Below are 23,796 nucleotides of genomic sequence, written 5' to 3'. Positions count from 1 at the left end.
ATTGTAGATACTCGCACAGTATTATAGTTTTATTAACGTGGTCTTCGTTATGATTTGCCTTCTGCATAATTAGTTGCTCGGGAGAGTACATGTAGTTAAACTGATTCGTATAGTGGTAGTGAACGCGTATAGTACTCTTATAATGTATACAGTATAAAACTACATCACTACTACAGAATATGTAGCAGACCCAAGTCAGTAAAGTCCATAATGGAGTCGTTACCCCGGATATTTTATAGAGACTACGTTATTGATGGCTAAATTTTGTAGTTATGCATATCCACACTTAAAGATGACGATGATTTATAGCAATTATAAGTGTGCTGAAGTAAATAAGAGATTACAGTGACGAGATGCAGTAAATGCACATATATGTAAAGCTAAATTATTGTATTAATTAATAATAACACCGAGGTACATGATTTTGCAGCATATAGCGAATACTAGAGACCCTGAGAAACCCTTAGTGAATACAGTAATGTGATCCGGAAAAGATGGTTAATTTAAATTTTGCTCTGGAGTTACTATTTTTGTACAATTATGACACTAATCGTATAGTAGTAACTTTTGAGTATTTGCATAATGGTCGATAATAGTTTTTAATCGTATAATATTTTAATATTGATGGTTCTGATAGTATAATATAGAAACTTATCAGACTACATACACCGTTTGAGAGATTGATAACGAAGTACAATTCCGCTGAAAATGCGTTTCTTAATTGTAAATTTCTAAATCCTATTACAATTTACTCACTACTCGCGTAAATCTTCATTTTAATCACAGGTTGTAAGATGCAATGGTAATCTGAGTCGCAGCTGTAATAGAATCCATTGCCTTCAATCTAGATCGTATGCTACAAAATCTAAGCCCGGTAAAATTAGATATATCCGTATACACTGTATTATTGAATGAAGCAAAATTGTAACTGTCGCGTTTTCTATACCTTATCAAATTTTATACTGCGCGTATATTAGCTCTTACCGTGAACAGGGAAGGTCCTTTAGGTAGGAGATTGTTCCTACTGATTATCCCCATGACCACTTTTGCTTTGGGTACTTGGCAAATATTCCGTTTGCAATGGAAATTGGGCCTAATTAAAGATCTGGAAATGCGAACATCAACAAGGGCAGTTCCTTTGGCATCCGTGTACGTTAGCAGCTTAAGCCTTTACTATAATATTAGATAATGATAGCTGTTGGTGTTAATTTACGATACATCACTTATTTATGAGATAGAATTCAACACATTTACTTTAGGCTAGTCTTAAGTTTGTATCCTAGCAGTCTTAATACTTTCCTTGCCTTTTTTGTCTTTAATATTAAGTTATTTATAACATTAACTGGAATACAATTTGAAGATATCACTATTACTCGTTTTTAGGATAGATAATCTGGATGATATGGAATATTACCGGGTTATTATTACTGGCTATTTTGATCATAGTCGGGAGCAGTATATTGGTCCGCGATCATTACATAAAGACACTGCTGTTACCAGTATGCAACCGAGTGAGAGTGGAATGAATGTGATTACACCTTTCATATGCAACGAACCTGAGTAAGTACAAAAAATTTACAAAGAAAGTAAATAATCACGGTCTTTTAATCGAGCCTTATTGTCATTGTAGCATTACCATACTAGTTAATCGCGGTTGGGTACCTAGAAGTAAGGTTGATCCTTCAACAAGACAGGAAGGACAGGTTTAATATCTGAGAGAAATAGATCAGTTAACAAGGATTGTCCTTTTCTATATTAATAGTTAATAATATGTTCATTTCGACTAGATTGAAGGCGAAACTACAGTAACTGGAGTAATACGACATAGTGATAGGGTTAGTACCCATTGTAGCTTAAAAGGCATTGTATAATTCTACATTTTGATCTTTCGAAATTGCTTTTGAATAATCATTTTTAGTATCCTTTGTATAATATGCATTTTCAATACTATTTCTGTAACAAAGAGACGCCCATTTATGCCCCATAATGATCCTGAGAAAGGTCGCTGGTTCTGGAGGGAGAGTAATGCTTTAGCAGCTTTACTTGGGACTAGTAACGTGTTCATTGATGCTGACGCAAGTAATGCGGACATTTAATTAAGATATCAATCATGCAAATGTTGATAGTAATTACAAATTTTATGGACGATTAGCTCCTATACCTGCAATTTATAGTATTATTCGTTTGTCGTGCCTACAATTTAATCAGGGTCTACTTTGCCTGGGGGTCCAATTGGAGGCCAAACCCGAGTAACTCTAAGAAATGAACACCTGCAATATATATTTACGTGGTCTGTATTTAGTTTTATCAAAGTGAATCTGTTTTTATAGCTGTCTTTTTACTCATTTTGAAATGAGATAAACCTTTAAACTCTTTTTGTTTTATAGGTATACTTTATCCCTTATTACTTTCTACCTATACGTAAAATTTTGGAAAAAACCGAAACCAGCACCGCCTCTAAATTTAAAGAATTCTATATCCCATTTTGCTAAAATACGGTAGATTTCTATAAGCGCTTGATTATGTTCTCTTAGAAAGATCTATGATGTCAATTATTTTCAGCGCTATTACTTGGCTGTATAGGTCATAACAGCTTGATTGTATGCCATCAATAATTTAAATAACTTAGGATGTCCATACTGTTTTTTTATAATGTAGCTAATATTAAAAGTACCGCTATATAGATTACAAATAATCATATCCATGGCTATTTAACAAGTATGTTATTCTGTAACAGAAATTGGAATACAAGTTGAAGTCGATCAACACAACTATTTTGTAATCCATTATCGACCGATGCATGCATACTACTACTTTACGATAAAGATTGCTACACAAGTTATGTAGCAGCTATGAATCATTTAATTAAATTACGATTCAATATGTAATCGTTGCAGAATTATAGAGTTCACTGTAAAGAATAAAATCTATGTATAACAAATGTTACAGAAAATCGATTGATTAGAGTGCTTTCATTCCAAAGATTTGCAAATTGCAAAACTTTCTACAACTTTTAATGATTGCATAATAAGGCAAGATAGTCTAATGCAATGTATATTTATTATAGTGAATTTATCAAACTGCAGTCATTATAATACAATAGGAAATTTATTAAAGGGATGCCGTAAAGTATACAACAGTGGGCAAAGAGAACAGGTTGCAAAATTATACCGTAGTTTTGTTTTACGATAGTAAATGATTCTGGAAATAAGAAGTCTGAATTATATGTAGTCTATTTTACAAGAATCAGAAGGGGGCTGATGTTATTACGTTAGAGTATCTTCATATGTGTAATTTTCTATTATAATTCCGATTACACTTTATTAGTTATTACAAATAAAATGACATCTAAGATGCAATTTACCGTCTGTACATTAAATCGATTTACAAGCAGTACAGTACGTCATTCTTTATACAGTCATGAATCCTATAGACTCGTTGAATAATTATTTATAAGCTGAATTATAATATTCAGTTTCCAGTTGTTGTAAATCTTGACCAATGCCATGCTTTATTTTCTGCAATTCACTATTGGAATGTTGTATATATTGTTCAAACTGCTTGCGCTTAGCGTCGTTGGCTTCATTCAGAGAAGTAAAGTCGTCCAATATAAGCGATTCTTTCAATTCGTCAATAAGCTGGACTAATGACTCTGCAGCTCGTGTCTATAAAAAAATTAAGTTTACAACATTATCACTAAATTAGACATTAGCATACTGTAAGTAACATGGATCACGTCGTGGCCAAATAATTTATTAGTGATGCTCTTAACATAGATATCATTTGTGCATACAGTCATACCGTGATCGACTAGTATACAATTCATAAGCTAAGAATGTTAGAAGATTTAGTCTCGTTCATCTCGATGACATGGCAATGAACTTACTATATTTGATGATCGAACATGCATTTCGTATCGGTCCATGACAGACTGGGCAGAACCATTCAATTGCGATTCTTCTTTCACCTATGCAAAAAGTCAACCATTCAATTTAATTCCAAACTTGTAGTCCAATGAAATAACACGAATAATGAATTATACGTCAAATACAAATTATTTTGCTTTCTCAAAGACGACATAATGTTGTATGGAAATTTATTTGAATCTAAAACAAATTGTATCATATCTTTATAGAAGATCCGTTATAATATCTACTCTGGTATATACTGTATAGTGAATGAACGGAATAGAGTCAATTTTTGTATCCATGTTCCAACATTATTATGAGTCCAATTTTGTCTACCAATCTCATTGACCCATGGAATCAAAGAATAAACGACTGCTAATAGACAGTACAGTACCTTGGATGCAGACAGAATGCTAGTAAAGTTATCCAAGATGGATTTCACGTCATCTTTCACTCTTCGTAGGTAATTTTTAGAGTTAATTTCTTGTAATCTGCTTTGTTGTTCACCTCCAACGGGACTCATTTTGCTTTGGAGAACGCACTTTGAATCAATTGAAATTCTATCTTAGTTAGTCTTGCCCAAGCGTCAAGATCGCACCAGCAAGCGGCAAATATAGACTGTAGGTAGAAAAAGGACAACAGGACAGTCCGGTTGTCCAGTAGTCCACAACACGTCCGTTCGGTACTGTATCGTACAGTGTACAGTGTACGGTATATCGAACGTTTACACTGCATAGTACTGTAGAGTAAAATGATTACTTCCCTCGGACGTGCGGATTTCCTGACCAAATGAGGCCGTCCATATCGGAAAATGACTACTTAGTATGGATCTTGTGTGTCTGTTTTCTCAGTCACTGGTACTAATTTGAATAGCTTTGATGATCTTCTACAACTCTTTCCAAGCGGAACTTAGTAATAGAAGATTGAACGTAATATTAGTTAATTGATCGAAAAATGACTACTTAGTATGGATCTTGTGTGTCTGTTTTCTCAATCACTGGTACTAATTTGAATAGCTTTGATGATCTTCTATAACTCTTTCCAAGCGGAACTTAGTAATAGAAGATTGAACGTGATATTAGTTAATTGATCGAAAAATGACTACTTAGTATGGATCTTGTGTGTCTATTTTCTCAATCACTGGCACTAATTTGAATAGTTTTGATGATCTTCTACAACTCTTTCCAAGTGAAACTTAGTAACAGATCATAAGATTCATATTAGTTAATTTAGGAAAAATCGGTCAATTTAAAATCGACCATTTGCATACAAAAGTACCGTCATAACGAAGTGTTTGGTACAATACTGCATTATTTTGAGGAGATGAGGCCGAAAATGTCTGTCCATCCAAGAGTAATCAGTCCAGGTCTTCTTCTGGTCGAGTGCTGTACTGTACTGTACTGTACACTCACTGTACAGTACCGTACAGTACTTTTTGTGATTGTGTACAGTACTGGTACTGTGCGACTTTTCATGATGTACTGTATGTACAGTACAGTACAGTACCGTACAGTACTTTTTGTGATTGTGTACAGTACTGTACTGTGCGACTTTTCATTATGTACTCTACTTTACACGTGTCCTACTGATTTTACTACAGTATACTGTACGTGTATGGGCTCAACCCCGAGCGGCCTAGCCACAACCCTATGGTTGCATTGTACAGGGGTACTGTAGCTTTGATCCACGCGTGGATATTACCAGACCGACGAGACTGAAGATCTCTCCTCTGCCTTTTTCGATAGCAATGGTGAGTAGAATCGTGGCGATAGAGAAAGTATCTTGATCAAATCTTCAACATCTTATGCCATAACTAACTCTAAGAATGATTCTTGACATGCTAATTTGATAGCGGACGCAGTCATGAAAGATTTTTTGACTTTACTTTGCTTATTGCCATTTTTTTTTCATTCCAGTTGGACTGCGTAGTAGTGTAGTGGTCAATTCCTTGTTCGATAGTTATCCTTCAGTAGAATCAGCTAAAAATGCTTGTTAATTCATGGTCTACTGCTGGTCTACAGCAAAGAGTTCTTTTTTATTGCACTACCGATGTTATATTGCTGAAGTCATTCAAAAGTTGCTTCTATGTATACAAGAAATTGCCTGTAGTTACCTTCAACATCTCTTGCCATGTCTATACTTTGCTTCATCACTGTAGAAGAAGAGTAGAGCATCGATTAATCGTGGTCGTGATGGCAAAGTAAGCCTAAACCTCTGACTTATATTTTAAAACTGTTTAGGCTAAGACTAGAAAAGGAAAGTCCAAGGTAGCCCCTGCTCCTTATGTAGCCAAGAAGCAGGCTACTAAGAAAGTAACCAATCCATTGATTGAGCGTAGACCGAAGAATTTTGGTATTGGTAAGTCATTTCATTTCGACAGTGTCCTAAGTGATCCAATTAATGACTAGAGTAGGATACGAATAGAATCAGTGGTAGCCTTAAAGTTAACAAATATCTAGCTGCAACTGGATCAATTAGAAACATCTAGGTATCCTTTCAATTGTTTCCTATTTCCTCCGTCATTTGCCTTAATAGGTTGCGATATCCAGCCAAAGCGTGATCTTACACATTTCATGAGATGGCCCAAGTACATCAGATTGCAACGACAAAGATCGACTTTACAAAAGCGTCTGAAAATTCCTCCTAGTATTAATCAATTTTCCGATACCTTAGACAGACAAACAGGTAAGAAGAATCAATTTAATTCTACCTATAAATGATCCATTTAATATTCGTTATAGTCTTCATCTTACGATCCTATCCTATCATTGTAGCCGTCAAATTGTTCCGTTTATTGAACAAGTATCGACCTGAAACCAAGCAAGCCAAAAAGCAACGCTTAACAGAAATTGCGGAAAAGAAAGCTAGTGGAAAAGATTCTCAACCGAGCAAGAAACCTTCAGTCGTTAAGTTTGGACTCAATCACGTTACTTCTTTGATAGAAGGAAAAAGAGCTAACCTTGTTGCTATTGCCCACGATGTTGACCCCATCGAGGTTAGATGTCTAGGCTCTGATTTTACTGAACGTACATTACAATCCAAAAGTTTTTGATTAGCTACCCTGTGTAGTGTGTGATCTAGCTTAGATTTACCTTTATATTGCATGACGATTTGCATCGTATTATGAATTTGTTAGGTAATGATACCTTTTAACTTATAAATATCTTTTCTAACCATGATCTATCAATTTTACCCTTGCTTACAGCTTGTTGTTTGGCTGCCTGCCCTATGTCGTAAGATGGGAGTACCTTATTGCATAGTCAAAGGAAAAGCTAGGTGCTAACAATAAGACACTTTTTATTATTGCTATACGTAGCAACAAATGCTATAATGATGTTCCTATGCCGACTTTCAATTTAAAAGTAATTGTAGTACTTACTAGAGTTTAATCTTATATAGATTGGGAAAAGTTGTTCATCAAAAAACTGCAACCTGTTTAGCCGTTACATCTGTCAACAGGTACGGCACCGTCAGTGTCATATCCAATCTCGTTCTGATTACTGATCTTTTATTTATTATTTTCGAATGATACTTATTACAGCGAAGATAAGAATGCCTTAGCTACTTTGGTTGATGCCGTCAAATCCAATTATAATGATCGTGGAGACGAGGTACGATTTGTAAATAATGTGTTATTAACATTTTATAAGTTATCTTACAATTTGTATATGATTTATGATTTATGACAGATTCGTAAGCACTGGGGTGGTGGTGAAATGGGTGCCAAATCTATAGCTGCCATGAAAAAAATAGAAAAATCAAAAGCAAAGGATTTGTCTGCTAAAATGGTTTAAACAACTGTAAATTGTTATTAGATTGATACCAACTTTACCAATAAAGGAATGTTGTAAAAAGTTTTAACTTTGGGTGGTAAAATATTTCGAATTGTATCGTATACTTTATCTTAAGATTCCCGAGCAATGATACATTTTACTTGGCTAAGGCCCTAAGGTGCATTTTTCTGTATCTCTAATTAAACGATGGATGCAATATTATTTTTATTCCCGATAATTGAGTTAAAATTTCTAGTAGTCTGTAGTTTTAACTGTAATCTGTAGTAAGAAGGGATAGTCAGATTAGCGTGTTGAGCGTTGATTAAGTCAAGAAAAATTTCTGAATGGAATGGAATCGGTACGCCTCAAGTTATTTATACGTTAGAAAATCCATCCATAATTGTTTTTAAAATCGTTCACGATTATGTAAACTTTCCTTCATCAATTATGAGGACCTCGCAAGGCAAATGCTCCTCTAACTGGGCAACTAACAAGCTAGTAAATTTTACGTTGCTATGTGGTACTGCATGATGTTAGTAATGAGATCAAACTCTTCTGAAGGCTTTCAATAAGAATCAAGGCGGCTTTTCTCGTTCATAAAGCTAAGCTCTGAAGCTCTGAAAGGTTTAGTTTCAATATCTGAAGAGCAGTTTGGAAATTACGATTTCCAGTACAGTATTGTATTTTATCATGCCTAAAAAAGCTGCAAATAGTATTTTATACAATTACTGCAGCTAAATGCATATGGAAAATCAACTTATACCCGTAATATATTAATTATACAACTACTATTATTTAAAGTTGTTTATAAAATGCATTAGTCAATTTGATATAAAGAGATCTTTTATTTTTCACTATTACCAACTTTGTAGCGTTAACATATAAGAAAATTGTATAATCAAAGTTGATCGATTTTAAATTGTTGCAGCGTGGGCAAATCTCTAAAATATCCTTAAAATTTTATAAGGAAATGTTACGAGTTGCTGTCGAATTTTTTATTATTACTCTCACAATTCGTTTATTTTCATGTGCGAATACATCCATGAATATGTGCCAGGAGCATGTCAACATCGTATAAAATCGATAATTTAAATTGGAAAATAATTACTAAAATATCTTCGCACCAAAGTACAGTATATAATATATAGTAGACTCATTACTTGTACAATGTACAAAGTAAATACAGGCTTTTAGAAGCTTGTCGTTATAGAATCGGTAGGTCATATTGTAAGTATACCTTTCTCGTATACCTTCGAGATCATTTTATAAGTTATTGCATACGATTAAAACTATAATTTTATAAACCATATTGCGATCGATAGCCAATGAATTCATCCCAGCCTTTACGGCATTTCGACCTAATCCATTCATCCTCAGCATCATCTACATTAGTAAATAAATGATTTCGTTTTAGATCGATATCATGCATTCTTCAAGTATACAGTGAAGTGAGAAACGACCAAAATATACATCGAAATACATCACTGCCGTATTTACCTGCATTTCTTAAGAACTTTCCATCGTAATCGGTTACAACTCTTGTTTTAGGATCATAAAATCCATCTCCACAATCATAGCAACCTTCAGGTATGCTTGGTGGAGGCTCGTTATCGGTCAGTTGAGAGCGCCCTAATTGATTTTAATCATTAGCAGGTGTTGAACTTTTGAGATTATGCTACCTTGCACTACTCCAATACGCAAGTTGTGCGTACTGTGTACGGAGACGCATGATCTATTTATCAATCTCTTAGTTTATACTTAAATTCTCATCGATCTTCTAATTAAATGACCGTTTCTAATTTTAATTTTCTTAAGGGTAATATTATTGCTTTAAAAACTAAAAAACGGCTATAGGTATACAACTAAAGGAATTTTTTAGAGGTTGTACCTGCAGGTTTGAGTCCATTACATATTTCGGTGTAGAAACGTCTATCGTATCCATCACAGTATAACCACTCGGTCTGATCGTAATCTAATCCATCTTCGAATGTATATTTTCCCTGTCGTATGGGTATTAGTTACATACAGGTTATTCATCAGTATATACAAAACAGTATCATTTTACAAGAATTTTAGCCTCTTTATTAATAGCACAGGTAACCGCTAATGATTTTAAAGATGCAGCTGTATGCAATACAGTTCCGCACTAAAGATGAACAATCAATAGCGTAAAATTTGGAGCTTTAAGATCGATCACGTTGATATCTAAATTCCTTATTGCACTGATTTCTTCCTCTATATTACTTACATTAACGGCAATGCCATTAATCCAAGTAGCTGTGTAACGACTACCAGTAGTAAAATATAGCGTTCCTTCACCATGAAATACTCCATCTTTCATTTCTCCTACGTATTTTGTTCCTGTAGGGAAGCTATATTGGCCTCTCCCGTCCATTCTATTATGTCACATACCATAATTAGTAAAACATAAAATTTACTATTACGATCTTGACCGAAACCTTTCGTCATAGCTGATATTTTTGATCTACTGTATTGCACGATTGTCAATAACCTAGTTGATAAACCTAGTTACAAGGATTTTATTTATATTAATTACCGATAACTTTCATGGAATATCTAGTCGTTCTTACGAGTGTATGGATAATTAAATGCAGTAGCATGATACTTTGAACTGAAACTACCAGATTTTGAGTTAGTTGTTTTCTAGTCATAATTGGCAGATGTAATAACTGGCTATGCTATCAATACGCGTATATGTCTACAGAAAATAGAGAAAATAATGGAAGAGCTATCCTGACATTCACACTTTAAATGAGTATCTCATTACAAGTAGATGGGAAGTAACGGGATTATACCATAGCAATTAAACAATAATAATGATATCCAGAGAATTGAAATAAGTACAGTGCTGTAGTCAGCTTTCAAAACCTTAACAATAATGACGTATCTTACTGTTTTACTATGATACAAAGGATTTAATAAGACAAATATTTCACTTGAAATCAACAACATGTCTAAACTTAAAGAATTTGCTAAGTAGAATTTATAGCTATAAACAGCTGATTTGATCAATACTTTATAGCTCAAATGGATGCTAGAGAAGTCCCCAGCTCTGGTTGAACTAACTGCCTATAACTAAGTATCTTGGGGTCGTAGTGTATCATGAAATAAATCTATTAAATTATCAAGTAATTACCAGTACCAGCAAATAATGGAATGTTGAATACGAAATGATTCTAAGTAGGGTAATGATAAGTCCATTTCTTCAAAAAATGGATTGCAAACTATATTAAAATCAACGGAGATGAATGAATCCTCTGCTAGAGCAGATAGCTCTATGGTTGTGAAATAAACCTTACTACTGAATCTATTCTCTTAACACAAGGGTGCAATTGCGTTAAGATGATGAGTTTGCTATTTTACTATTAATGGTTAGATTAAATTTTATATCCGCTAACAAGAGTAGAGAATAAATTAATAGTAGTATTTGGTGTCAATAAATATGGTTTATCGCTGTTGGCATTGTGTAGACCTCCTAAATCAATTTTTATGTAGCAAGTTAACCTAATGGAAGATGTCCGTCTAATTTTAATCAGATCTAACGTATTACGTATCATAATGAATTAATTGAAACTAAGATGCGGGTTTAAAACATTAAAAATTGAATTTAGGTGCCGGTAATTCTAGGCGACACAAAAGGCTATGAGATCAATCTTAAAATTTCTAAGTAAAAAAATAATAATAGTTCTAATACAAGTTGGGTTAAAATCATACCTTCCATTTTTATGTTCTCCTTCATAACTGCTACCGATATACTCCATACTTTGGTAAGTTTATTATTATAATTAAAAAGAGAGTTAATAATTTTATACTAAAAGTAACTTATAGAATTCAATCCCACAGTATAACACTAATATCGTACTACTAATACTGATGATGTTAATTTATAAAATGATTCTATCTCATATTCTAATTCCGCCCGCTGATTTTAACAGGGTAGATGCGGCGACGTCTATTGCCTAGTTAGTGAAGCGCTTGATCGATACTTTAATAAAAGCTAAAATATGTAAATGCGAACAATTAGTAGCTCGCTAAAGGCTATATGATTATGTTATACTCTTGACCTTCTCGAGTGTACGTACTGTACAGCTCTTTGATAATAATATGCCCCTCTATACTATATTGTGTATAATATACAAGTTCGTCTCCATGGTAACAGCGTTACCAGAGCTTTCGCTATAGAAAAGTTATAACTATATTTACCTAGTTTCTGCGCTGTGGAATAAAGTAGAGGAAATACTCCGTTATAGAGCTGTGAATTTATAAATTATTTGCATTAGAAGTAAACTTACTAGAATCATTCGTTTCGTCCATGCTCTGACGATTCGATAATCCGATTATCTATCTATTTATCATCCAAGCTGAACATAAACTCATATAATACCTAAGGAAGCGATAATTATTCCGCTATGGGATGTGAGTACCTTATGTAATCTATTCTTGATAGCATAACATCATAGTATATAGTAGGATTCTGTCAAAAGAATTCTTATTGATATATTTTAGAAGTGTATATATACAGTAGAATTGATATTAAGCTGTTTTTCTAATTCTACAAGACTCCATTTTGCATATTCTGTTAATTATATGATAGCAAATTCACTATTTAGCCGGCAGTTATCTGTGATCAAGCGTAATTAGTTGTTATTGCTCGATATTAGCAGTCCAATCACGGGTGTTTACTTTGGTTAAGGTAGATAATTTCAGAAAGTTTGCAAGTGTATTTTCTCTTGTTACATGAAGAGCGTGTATGACCTATTTTTTCCCGTAAATTATAATTGTAAACCTGTCTCTTTAGTAATTGCAGGAGTAATGGAGACATAGATATACGATAGAGATGAATGTATTCAAAAGGACTGGTAAACAAAGAGTGAAAATATTAACCTAGATATATGCTAATAATAGCATTTATAGATAACACTACAGTCATTTCTTTAAGTTATTAAAATTTTAGAAAGGGATATGACTATATAATGTAACGTGCACTTTATTTACTCGTATTGTTTCTTTAATATAGCGATCCAAAAGATGAACTAGTTTTCAAAAAACTATCTCATAAATCTTTTAATTCAATTCTTGAACGAGTATTTTATTACTAAAGAAAGCTTTCTTATGTTATGCTTGATGCACTGCTAATTGTAATCATTTTAAGTAAACTAACATCATAGCCAAGCGCTCATTATAGAGTTAAATTCTTAATTAAACTTGATTTCATCGTTGATTAACAAAATTTACATTTTTATTATGCCATCATATTCAAGTTGCTTTCGGAATACCTGCATCCTGGCCAGTTTAATTCATTTATAATACATGGACATCTAAAATAATCCTTTAAAGACCGATGTCTTAACTTTTTAACTATTTGGCTTATTTACTTTCATAAATTTGATACTCTCATTGCGAAACTGTGGTTTTCCGTGAATGCAACGGCCAATAGTATTTTATTCGTTGAGCTTTTCCAGCTTACATACTGTACAGAAATTCGAATTTAATAAATAAATATTGAAGCATCTTATAACATGGCTTATAAAATGTCATCCAATGTTAGTATCTTTGCGAGATATGATGCAAAAAAGGATCGAAATAAGTCTTTAATAGCAAGTGTTAAGGCGGGCACTGTAACAAATATTGATTATTCTAATTACAGAAACTTTAGAGCCTGTATCAAGGCTTGCGCGATGCTCTACTTTCCTAAGCTATTCAAAGAAGAAAAAGGTAAACGAAAATGTATTCTTAAAAGCGTACTTCGTGCCACCATTATAGAAATTAAAAATGAAGATGGTTCTAAAATAAAGAAACTCGATTACGATTATATTCATAATGCAAGGTGCAATTCGGATACTTCTGATACAGTAGCGACAGTAAAGGACTTTTTGGATTCTGTATTAAATTACGAGTTTCAAGGTGTAATTTGCGGCAATAATAAATTTACTGCTGCTAATGCTAAGGAATCAAGGGTTGATTTTGTACCTTTCTATCATATATGCAGTAGAGATATCCACACTAAATATGTTAGTAATTATAACAAGGCTACCAAAAAAGCGTTGGAAAAAGTATATAGTGATAAAATAGGAAGGCCTGTTGATTTAAAGAACTTTTCTTGCCCTTTTTCTCAAAGTATCAAAGGTGAAGATCATAACTCTGATCCAGAAGTAGATCATGTATTACCTAAAACACAAATTCATGAGAAACTATTGGCTTCTGTTTATTTATTAAATAAACTAAGATCAGTTTGTGGCGATCAAGAAAAGAAGGACTATGATGAGTTTTTACTGTCTAAAAATAAGTTTTACGTTTTAAATCTAACATTTAGAAGAGATAATAAAAGCAAAGTATTTATCTTTGCCACAAAAATTCTCGCAGTGCAAGTACAAAATGATACCCGCAATTTGATGTTTATGTGCAGTTTATGTAATGAGAGAAGGAAAAAAGGTGGATGGAAGGACGAGTTAGTTGGATTATCTTCTTTTTATCCTATTAAAGACCTAATAGAGACTACATTGGGAAAGGCGGATGTATCGAGAAGGTTGATTCTCGAAGAAGCTGTAGTCTTCAGAGAGAAAGTTGTTCGAACCTACACTATAGATGAAGAGAAAGTACAAGATTTTAAGAAATTCCGTAATTATCTCGGTGAAGTCATTCAAAAGTATCCTGAGTCAGTTAAAGAAATTTCAAAATTAGCGATGGATACCATAACGCAAAAGATATCAGAGCTGGACCTTTAGTCTCACAGTTTCCTTCCGGCAAAAAGCAGTACAATGAATGATGCTGCATAAGAATTCTGTATTCTAGTAACTTTTTTGGCACTTTTAAATAATATCGTATTGTGGATCTCGAAGATCAACAAGTGTTTAAATTATAACGTTTTAAATCTAACATTTAGAAGAGATAAACATACTAATCCAAGTAATAAAATAAGCAAAATATTTGTCTAAGCCACAAAAGAATTCGCAGTGCAAGTACAAAATGATACTCGCAATCTGATGTTTTTGTGTGAGTTATGCAATAAGAAAATGGAAAAAAAGTGGATGGAAAAAAGAGTTAAATTAAGAATCTTCCTTCGATACTATTCGTGACTGGATAGAGACCACATTGGGAAAGGTAGATATATAGAGAAGCTATAGCCTTTAGAGAGAAAGTTGCTCAAAATTACACTGCAGATAACGAGAAAGTTTAAGATTTTAAGACATTCCGCCATCATCTAGGTGAACTCGTTCGAAAGTATCCTGAGTCATCAGATGAAATTTCAAACTTATCGACGAATACTGTAGAAAAAGAGTTATCAAAGATATATCTGACAGCTTCTTTCCAGTGGAAGCAAGTACAATGAATGATGGATGATGCATAAGGACACTGATTATAGTTATCTTTTTGTAGCACTTTTAAATAATGTTGTAGGTCTTAAAGATCAACCAATACTTAAATTTTAAGACCTGACTAAAACAACTACCAAGTGTCTAAATAAAAGAAATCTTCTAGTTCAAAGTAGGTTTTAAATTTTACTTTCCATTTTTTATATTCTACTTCATAACTACTGCTGATGTACTCTATAAGTCAGGAAGTGTTTCTTATAATAAATTAAGAAGGAAATGAATGACTCATGCTAAAAGTAATTTATAATATTCAATCACACAGGAGAATGTCAATACAATATTACTACTAATATTGCTAATCAAGGAAGTAGTTAATTGTAATAGGAAGTAAATAAAAACCCTCAAGTCTAAAGTAGATTTTATATCTTTCCGTTTTCATACTTTACTTCATAACTGTCGCTGATATGCTTTGTGATTCAGTAAGTGTTTTATCGTAAGTTAAGAAAGAATGAACAACTTCATACTAAAAGTAATTTACAATATTTAATTACGCAGTAAAATGCCGATATACTACTACTAATGTTGTTAACATGGAAAGTGATTGGTTCTTATACGAAGTTAATACAAATCTTATAACCTAAAATAGATTTAAATCTCGTATTCTCCTTCATAATTGCTGCTGATATACCCCATAATTCAGCATGTGATTTTTATGTTAAGATTAAAAAGGAAACACAAAGTTGATGCTAAAAGTAATTTGCAATATTCAATCACACCACAGAGTACCAATATAATACTACTACTACTAATGTTGCTAACTTAGAAAGTGATTAATTTTTAACGTAGAGTAATAGAAACCTTCTAATCCAAAGTGGATTTTAAATCTTTTAATTTTCATATTGTTCTGAACTGCCACTGTTATATTTCATAATTCAGTAAGTGTTTTTTATAATAAGTTGAGGAGGGAACAAATCACTTCATTCTAACAGTAATTTACAATAGAATTGGCGATTAGAATTACTACAGTATAGTCGAGTAACATATCGTATTTTAACAGTAGAATTAGGGTTTGACTGTATTTAGCAATGTCTGGGTGGTTAGCATTTACAACATACTAGTAGATATCTTATACAGATTAAATGATTTCATATACTATATATATGGCTGGTATTACAACTGCTGTACGTAAAGTAGGCACCTTGGACTCGATTGTAGCTGAGTAATATTGTCTTCAAACATAGACATTGACAGGTAGCGATATAAATCTATGGATCTAAAAGTTGTAAACGAGCAGCGTAAGAAATAAATACAATACAATTAGATGTGTTAGAAGAGTCCGGTTACTTACGCGTAAATCGCCAGCTGTGGCGATTCCAAAGATGAATTTAGTCTAGGAAGAATAAGGTAAACAGTCAGCAAAGCGGTTGTCTTAAGGCTAATAATTAAGTACGAGTATAATAAGTTAGATGCGTTCATATGTGCTAGTCGTATTCAGTAATTTGTTAGCGCGATCCCTTCTTGTTTATGCACTCTTGCCTAATTTAGGGTTATCTTTTTATGAAACATCGCATCTACGAATTAGCTTAAGTTTAATCAAAATTATTTTATTACCTACCAGATTATTTATCTTCAATAAGACAATTGCAATATTTTATTTTACTAATTTTAAGAAAAGTAGGTAAATAAAAGTAAATTTACAGTAGCGTATTTCGTGTCATCAAAAAGCGAAAAACTGACCATGACAGTAACGTGAAAAATCTTGAGCGTATGCTGTATTCGGATACTTTGCATATGTTGTCATAGATTACTAGAAATACTATCAATCTTTAATTGTTTGATACTGTCAAGATTCCTGCATTACTGAGAGATAACAGTGGAATTAGTACTATAACAAATGCACTTGGTCTTCTGTATTCCTTAAATTAAATTCTTAAATCGGGGAGGAATTATTCAGTTCAATCATTCTTAGATATTTTCATCTATATATCTTTGTAATGTAGGATATGGTATTTCTGATACAGTATCCGTAGTAAAGTAACTCGTCAGTTAATAAAATTTTAAAATTAGAAGGGATACCACAGTAATAAAGTTATCAAAACTGGGTCTTGAGCCTAAAACATCCCTGGAGAGCAGATAGAATTTTTAATAAACTTTAATAACAAAACTAGCACAATAAATGATGCTATATAAGTCCACTGCATTAAAACTACTTTCTGTAATACTTTAAACAGTATAATATTATGGGTCTCTAAAATCAACTAATGTTAAAATTGCAAGGCCTCAAGAAACGATATTTTTAATTAATATACATACGCTTTAAGTGGAATGCCTATGCTAAAAAACGTTGAAATTTTTACATGATAACGCTCGCGTTTCTGCTTTTAATTTATTTTTATCACGTCAATAAACAACGCGGAGTCGGAAATGCTGTACGTCAACTTTCCTTCAGAAATAATGATATTCGTATAACACATTAAAGTATTCATCGATTGTAGCAGTTTAATAATTAAAAGAGCTATAAAAAAATTACATTAAACTTGAAAGTTCAAATCAATTACATCAATTAATATTGTACAGCAAAATAGAATGTTTACACGTATAATAATGATAAGTACCTTAAGTACGTATGATACACTGTATATATATATATATTTATACATATTATGAATGTAATCACGACAAATTTTACAAGTTGATTCTAGAAATTGTTTCAATATGAATGGAAAGATAATTTTGAAAAGTCTGCGGCGTAGATAATATAATACCACCTACTTAGGTTTTTAAGCTAATGAGACATGTGATTATTCTGATTGGTCCAAATGCATAGAACTAGAAACATTCAATATCCATGAGCTTATATGAGTATATAGGCGGATATTTACACGTAGAGTACACAAAAGCAATAACACGGCGCATCAGTAGTGTTTTGTCTTTAGCATGGTAAGAGAAATAACATATTTCTCAATATTTACAATATAATACAATTACTTTCGATATTGAATTTAACTTAAATAGTGAACAAAGCTATCTGATATAGTTACATCGTCTTAGCGTTCATTCAGAATGACTATCTGTGCTCAAGAATGGATGTTTTAATGCTTCAGCAGCAGTAATTCGAGAAGCAGGATCTAAATCTATACAACGTTTTGCTAGATCATAAGCTGAATCCGGAAACATGATTTCGTTAGTTGTCGTAGGGTTATAAGTACTAAATTCATCAGAATTGACATTGCTGGTACTACTTGAAGTCAATACATTGCTACGATTACGACGAAGTTTAGTACACACAGTCTTGAGGTCTAAAGGTGGGATTTCTGGATTATTAGATATCCTTTTGCCTATCGATTTTCAGATAAAGAGCAAATTATGTTTGATTTAATGCATATAATTATAAGTAATAGTAGTGACATGAAATTACCAAGACTTTTAGCCGTAGCAGCCATTTCTTTGCTTCCAGTGATGCTCATAATCTGTGCTAAGGCAGTCATGTCATCCTCGGCTTTAAAGAATGGGTAGTGAGCACTTAAAATACTCAACAACACAACTCCAGCAGACCAAATGTCAATGGCTGTGTTTGTAAGTGTAACAGTAGGTGAAATACTGATTAAAATCACATGCCAAAGGATACAAAAAGTCAGTGATACCTGTTGTTTGATGGGGATATCTCAGCAATACTTCCGGCGGACGAAAGCCTGGTGTACCTTCACGAGGGGCTTTTTGCTCTCTCCTAAAATATAGCGTGTTAACAAAACTGCATTGGCTACGGGATTGTTGAGCAATCAATAAAAGAAAACTGAGGGGTATCTTACTTTGCTATACATAGGTTACATATTTGATCAGCACCGTGTAAAGATGTACAATCTGTTGCTTTTTGTGGGCACTTATTTTCTATTCAAATATTATAGAGACCGATTCAGATGCTTTGCAGAACAAGTAAAATTATATTTATATGGTAATAATAATAAATTAGCATACCATTATGTACTACATCCGTTGGCATTTGGGGTGCATTTTGAGCAAGCCCAAAGTCCAACAAGAAATATCTGCAAGTAATCCAATATGTTATAACAATATTTATCACTGAATGAGCTATAGTAGCAATTGATATTGACTTGCATTTAATCAGTATCATTGCTTAGATACTTTAACAATGATTTTAACGAATACTAAAATCACTGCAAGAGTGCTTTATATTGAATAAATTCTTACTTTCCCGTATCGCTTGATAATAAAAAGTTGCTTGGTTTAATATCTCGATGAATTATTGAATGGGAATGGACATGTTTTAATGCAATAAATAAGTTTCTCATATAATTTCTAGTATCTGTAGCAGACATTTTATATACGTAGTCCTATGAAAAAACAGTGAAAAGCAAATATACCTAATCAATAATACCTTCATAAGAGTGAAAAATACTACTATAGTATTGCCAGATTTATATCAAACTAACTCCAATGGGATTTATACCTGAAATTTTTCATGTGGAATGTACGGCATTACTAGAGCAATATTGTCTTCATGACGAATACAGGCTTTAACATCAATGATATTATTTTGCCCTCTGTAATATAGTTCAGATAATAGCTTAATAAGGTTGACAATGCCATTTACTTAAAGTTAGCTGAAGGGATAAAGCATCCTAATATAGGAAAATGAAGATACACGATATTTTACCGAAGTTCATGGAGACAACGTAATTCGTTTTCTACCCTTTTAGGTGAAGACGTAGGCACCAAATGTTTCAAGGCGAAAAAATTATTGGGCACTTCGAGTAATTCTGCCAGATACACTTTACTAAATGTACCTAAGTATCATCAGGATAAAAGCATACTTAAATTGGAGATAATTAAGAACAAGTGTATATCATGAGAAAGTAATGATAGTTTATCATTTTGCAAATGTACGAATTTTTGATAATTTCTAACTGACCTTCGCCAACTTTTCTTATAATTTTAAATAGATTGCGTAGACTTGGGATACTATCATATACACGATCTAAACAAGGTTGCCTTTCATTATCTATAATATAAGAAAGTATAAGTTAGAAATGTGATCAAAGAGCTACATTAATGTAAAGAATGCTATAGCAAGTATCGAGGACAATACTAACAACATAGATCATTCTGATTATACATTTTTAAAGATTTTCTTATTTTACGCTAAGGCTTATCAATAGAAAATGATTTGTTTGTTATGAAATGCAGTATTTTTATAGTCGATCAATTGGGTAAAGTGCATGTATGAGCGTATTACATACCTGTGCTTTCGGATTTGATTTTATTAATACTTTTAGCTTGGCTTTTACTGATTGAGGTGTCTCTGTTAGACATTTCTATTTACAGTGCATCGCTGTATGGTATTTTAGACGATTATTCAAATCTAATACATGATTCAAAATACAAATTGGAATCGGTTAGTAACAAGTAATTATGAAAGTATCGTTTGTATCATTAAGATAATGAAGAGCATATACAGGTGTTAAAATGGTATTGCATCAAGATTGGATCATGCCTACTAGGGAAATATCAATACTCCATGTAGGCGTAGTAAATAATTCTCAATTTATTCGGCTTGTGGATCAATCAAGCCTTGATGTAGTGTTATAAAGTGAATAACAAGTACTATAATTCTTGCAGTGTAGTTTGTGATTTTGCATCATCAAGATAAAGAATAAGAATGTTAATATTAAGGGGAAATGGACTTGTTCAATTTAGGCTTTGCAATCGGTTCTCTGTTTATATTTTAAATACAGTATGAAAGTTTTGATGTGCTGATCATGAGAAGTGTTTTATGTATATTTCTAACTACGTATATGGTTGTCATACCGTTATCTAGTTAATATTGTCCTAGTCGATAGTCAATAGTATAAAATGAATCCTTTGTTTCTCAAATTGTCACAACATGCCATGAAAAATAGTGACCAAAAGTATCTATTAGTGATATTAAAATAAACGTGTAATGCCTAGTGCAAGAGTAGGTTAGTCCAACTGTAATTCTACTTGAAAATTGCATTGATGAGCCATGATGTTATGCAATCATTTTAACCAGATGTGGATGATCAACTGCCAAAAAACTTCTAATACTTGATGACAAATTGGACTAACAACGATAGACTGCAACTGTTCTAATTTAAGGAGGAAAAGTTCATAATAAAGGTGTATAAAGCATGATCTCATTCCATTAGTATTATCTCCTACTTGATGTAGCAATTTCTCCCAAAGTCTACTTGATTCAAGAATCCAACTAACATTCATATTAGGGCATTTGATCGTTTGATGAATCGATGGATTATTTTACTTGTATCTTTACCATGTCTAGTGTAAGTAATGCCATCATAGAAGAGTCATTTTTAAGTCTTCTTGTAGTGCTTATTCTAGTAGATACTATGCCTACAGTCTATCATGAGCTAAGCCATATCGACTACGAATCTATCCATGTCTAGACTTGGTTGAACTCGGCCGATTTGAATTAATTAGAATGCACAACAGCTGAAATCGGATCCATTTTGGGGGGATCAACATGACACTGTAAACTATCTACCAATTCAATTAATATGACTACCATACATTGTCAAAAAAGGAATTCAATTTTAAAATAATTTTATCTTGTGTTCCTTTTTCCCTCCTCGATGGTAGATTGATAGTATAGAGAGAATATGATGGCTTTACCTTGCTTTAATTCTTAATATCCATGCCATGATAGCCACCAAAGTTCCACTTGACAACTTGTCTCCAGTTTAATGCCTAGGCGCGATATTGCTGCCTGTTGATCACGATCTTGCAAGCTACAGCCGGAACTCGGAAGGATCAACGGAACAGGCCATCGTTTCATCACTCAGATGGACGGACATTCTGTCACCAAGGAGAACACCACTTGCGCCTTGCCTTGCCTTAATCAGAGTTTACTTTAGCAGGCCATAGCAGCACTACCGAAGTGACTTTATTTACTGCATCAAATGAAATCTTAACCATAACCTTAGCCATATCAGGAACTTCTAAGACAGTAGAGTATTATAGACGTTAAAAAATGCCTTCTTTGAGGTCTATGGCAGCACTAAAAAGCTGTCGAAAATCGACCATCGAACTATCTCCACCGACGGACTACAGTACAGTAATTTTGAGCTATAATACTAGATGAATACCAGTCACAGATAATGCTTTGCGTATCATGACAGTGATGATAGAGGAAAATTCATACTCTATACTAGACTTGTGTTGGTCCTCGCTCAATGTTGTTGTTGAATTGATAATATCATCGATCAAATGGGCAAAAATGAATCTCTATTTCCTTCCCCTAGGGCAAATTAGTCCAATTTTTTTTGTTTCAATGATATAGTGGTTGAAAGTACAGTATCACTCACTGCACAAGCGTGAGCCAAACGAATTTTCCCTTGCATATAGCAGTGCGGTGCTGGAGCTTGTAGTCGATGACTGGCAGAAACTGGCCCTTACTGTATACAGTACAGTACAATCAATCGTTGTGCACTGAGCAAAAGAATATTCTTGACACGTTATTACTGGATTTCTTCTACTGTACTCTACATCATACTCCATGATTGACCACAGAGAGAGAGAGTATATTATCCATCGATCAAGGTATCATGATGGTGGCTTTCTTTTTATTGATGGAAAGTTGTCCACTATCTAACCCTATGCGAGCTCCAGTCTCCATGACAGTGGTAATCCTGCATAGGGCTTTGGTCGACATTGAGAGTCCGGTCATCCATCCATCCCTCGTAACACGCTCAAAATCGCTTGTGACGTTGCATACCATTGATACTATACTGACTCAGCAAGAAATCGGTCCGTCCGGGATGGCTGTACGGCGTCACCGTTTGCAAACGTCATACTGTACGAGTGGAAGTCGACGAGCTGTCCTACTGCGCATACCGTTTGGGTACCGTACCGGTACCCGAGATCTGTGCACTCAACGTCACTGGCGTCGGTCGCATAGGAAACGTTCGACTAACGTCACCCTAGCGTAGTACGTTGTGGACATCAACACAACAACATTAACGCCCAGCCCAAGCAGCAAGAAATCCATCATGTCCGCCATCACCTTGGAATCAATCCTCATTCCTTCCGCAGTCTCCATGATTGGAGCTTACCAACTAACCACCTTTGCTGGCCGTGTTGGTGGAGCACGCCGTCGACTCAAGGTCGACTATCCTAAGATGACAGGTAATGGAGAATTTGAACGATATGCTCGTGCGCAACAAAACAGTTTGGAATTTTTTAGCATCTTTTTGGTGGTGTTGTGGACTTGCTCGCTCTTTTTCCATCCTATCATGGGCGGCTTGCTTGGCATCTACTATATCAATGGTCGTCGTTCTTATTTCAATGGCTATATTAAAGCTGTTGAAGACCGTATTCCAGGTTTTATGAGCACAGTCAAAGCTTTACAATTAATGTTATTATTCTCCATTATTGGCATGGTTGCTTTGGCTGTCAAGAGGCATCAAGGATTTGATCTATTTCAATATGGTCGTCATTTTGCTGAACCTCATCTCAAGAAATATAACTTAGAGTTTCTTTTACAGTATTAATATGGAGTCAATCATTCCTGTGCCAATGCTGACAAGGGATAAATAGCAATAGCCTTTCCTGGCATGGATAAAGTGTCATTCGAATAGCCTTGATGACTCTCTTCACCGAACCACTTGGTATTTATCCAACCCCTTCCAAATAGTCTAGTAACCAAACTACATCTTAAGCTAGTTTATTCGCAATGCTACTTTTCGGCAAAGATAGATTAATACACTAATGGAACACTGCAATCGG

The 23,796-nt window shown here is 33.7% G+C and overlaps 7 protein-coding genes across 7 annotated transcripts; 4 read left to right on the top strand and 3 right to left on the bottom strand.

The window, feature by feature from the left end:
- Positions 1 to 1,036: 1,036 nt before the first annotated feature.
- On the top strand, positions 1,037 to 2,618 carry TRIADDRAFT_63643 (expressed hypothetical protein; the record flags this gene model as incomplete). Its single annotated transcript, XM_002109907.1, has 7 exons — positions 1,037 to 1,149; positions 1,384 to 1,560; positions 1,631 to 1,703; positions 1,788 to 1,835; positions 1,965 to 2,079; positions 2,209 to 2,290; positions 2,388 to 2,618. 7 exons carry the CDS (start codon positions 1,037 to 1,039, stop codon positions 2,500 to 2,502), a joined length of 723 nt encoding a protein of 240 aa, XP_002109943.1. The 3' UTR covers positions 2,503 to 2,618.
- Positions 2,619 to 3,446: 828 nt separating this feature from the next.
- Positions 3,447 to 4,431, bottom strand: TRIADDRAFT_53358 (uncharacterized protein; the record flags this gene model as incomplete). Its single annotated transcript, XM_002109347.1, has 3 exons — positions 3,447 to 3,665; positions 3,887 to 3,967; positions 4,303 to 4,431. The coding sequence occupies 3 exons, from the start codon at positions 4,429 to 4,431 to the stop codon at positions 3,447 to 3,449; spliced, it is 429 nt and encodes a 142-aa protein (XP_002109383.1).
- Positions 4,432 to 5,632: 1,201 nt separating this feature from the next.
- On the top strand, positions 5,633 to 7,768 carry TRIADDRAFT_37190 (expressed hypothetical protein). The gene is made up of 8 exons (XM_002109906.1): positions 5,633 to 5,658; positions 6,149 to 6,266; positions 6,444 to 6,593; positions 6,683 to 6,903; positions 7,114 to 7,184; positions 7,308 to 7,367; positions 7,450 to 7,519; positions 7,598 to 7,768. Exons 1-8 carry the CDS (start codon positions 5,656 to 5,658, stop codon positions 7,700 to 7,702), a joined length of 798 nt encoding a protein of 265 aa, XP_002109942.1. The 5' UTR covers positions 5,633 to 5,655; the 3' UTR covers positions 7,703 to 7,768.
- Positions 7,769 to 8,978: 1,210 nt separating this feature from the next.
- Positions 8,979 to 10,076, bottom strand: TRIADDRAFT_53356 (uncharacterized protein; the record flags this gene model as incomplete). Its single annotated transcript, XM_002109346.1, has 4 exons — positions 8,979 to 9,064; positions 9,179 to 9,310; positions 9,570 to 9,681; positions 9,930 to 10,076. The coding sequence occupies 4 exons, from the start codon at positions 10,074 to 10,076 to the stop codon at positions 8,979 to 8,981; spliced, it is 477 nt and encodes a 158-aa protein (XP_002109382.1).
- Positions 10,077 to 13,221: 3,145 nt separating this feature from the next.
- Positions 13,222 to 14,427, top strand: TRIADDRAFT_53355 (uncharacterized protein; the record flags this gene model as incomplete). The annotated part of the gene is made up of 1 exon (XM_002109905.1): positions 13,222 to 14,427. The coding sequence occupies one exon, from the start codon at positions 13,222 to 13,224 to the stop codon at positions 14,425 to 14,427; it is 1,206 nt and encodes a 401-aa protein (XP_002109941.1).
- Positions 14,428 to 18,069: 3,642 nt separating this feature from the next.
- TRIADDRAFT_53354 (uncharacterized protein) lies at positions 18,070 to 20,346 on the bottom strand (the record flags this gene model as incomplete). The annotated part of the gene is made up of 10 exons (XM_002109345.1): positions 18,070 to 18,353; positions 18,434 to 18,583; positions 18,660 to 18,742; positions 18,825 to 18,903; positions 18,991 to 19,058; positions 19,225 to 19,367; positions 19,484 to 19,577; positions 19,691 to 19,820; positions 19,946 to 20,035; positions 20,274 to 20,346. 10 exons carry the CDS (start codon positions 20,344 to 20,346, stop codon positions 18,070 to 18,072), a joined length of 1,194 nt encoding a protein of 397 aa, XP_002109381.1.
- A 2,714-nt stretch (positions 20,347 to 23,060) lies between these two features.
- Positions 23,061 to 23,561, top strand: TRIADDRAFT_53353 (uncharacterized protein; the record flags this gene model as incomplete). The annotated part of the gene is made up of 1 exon (XM_002109904.1): positions 23,061 to 23,561. The coding sequence occupies one exon, from the start codon at positions 23,061 to 23,063 to the stop codon at positions 23,559 to 23,561; it is 501 nt and encodes a 166-aa protein (XP_002109940.1).
- Between the last annotated feature and the right edge of the window lie 235 nt (positions 23,562 to 23,796).

This window comes from Trichoplax adhaerens, genomic scaffold (assembly GCF_000150275.1).
Source record: "Trichoplax adhaerens TRIADscaffold_2 genomic scaffold, whole genome shotgun sequence".
Taxonomy (NCBI): Eukaryota; Metazoa; Placozoa; class Uniplacotomia; order Trichoplacea; family Trichoplacidae; genus Trichoplax; species Trichoplax adhaerens.
Note: the sequence above shows the minus strand (reverse complement) of the source record. Positions and strands in the feature narration are given on the sequence as shown.

What these genes read in the sequence shown, in the direction of transcription:
- TRIADDRAFT_37190 (XM_002109906.1), top strand. An exon ending in ACGATGTTGACCCCATCGAG is followed by an intron (nt 6,904 to 7,113) that starts GTTAGATGTCTA and finishes CCTTGCTTACAG; the next exon opens with CTTGTTGTTTGGCTGCCTGC. An exon ending in ATAATGATCGTGGAGACGAG is followed by an intron (nt 7,520 to 7,597) that starts GTACGATTTGTA and finishes GATTTATGACAG; the next exon opens with ATTCGTAAGCACTGGGGTGG.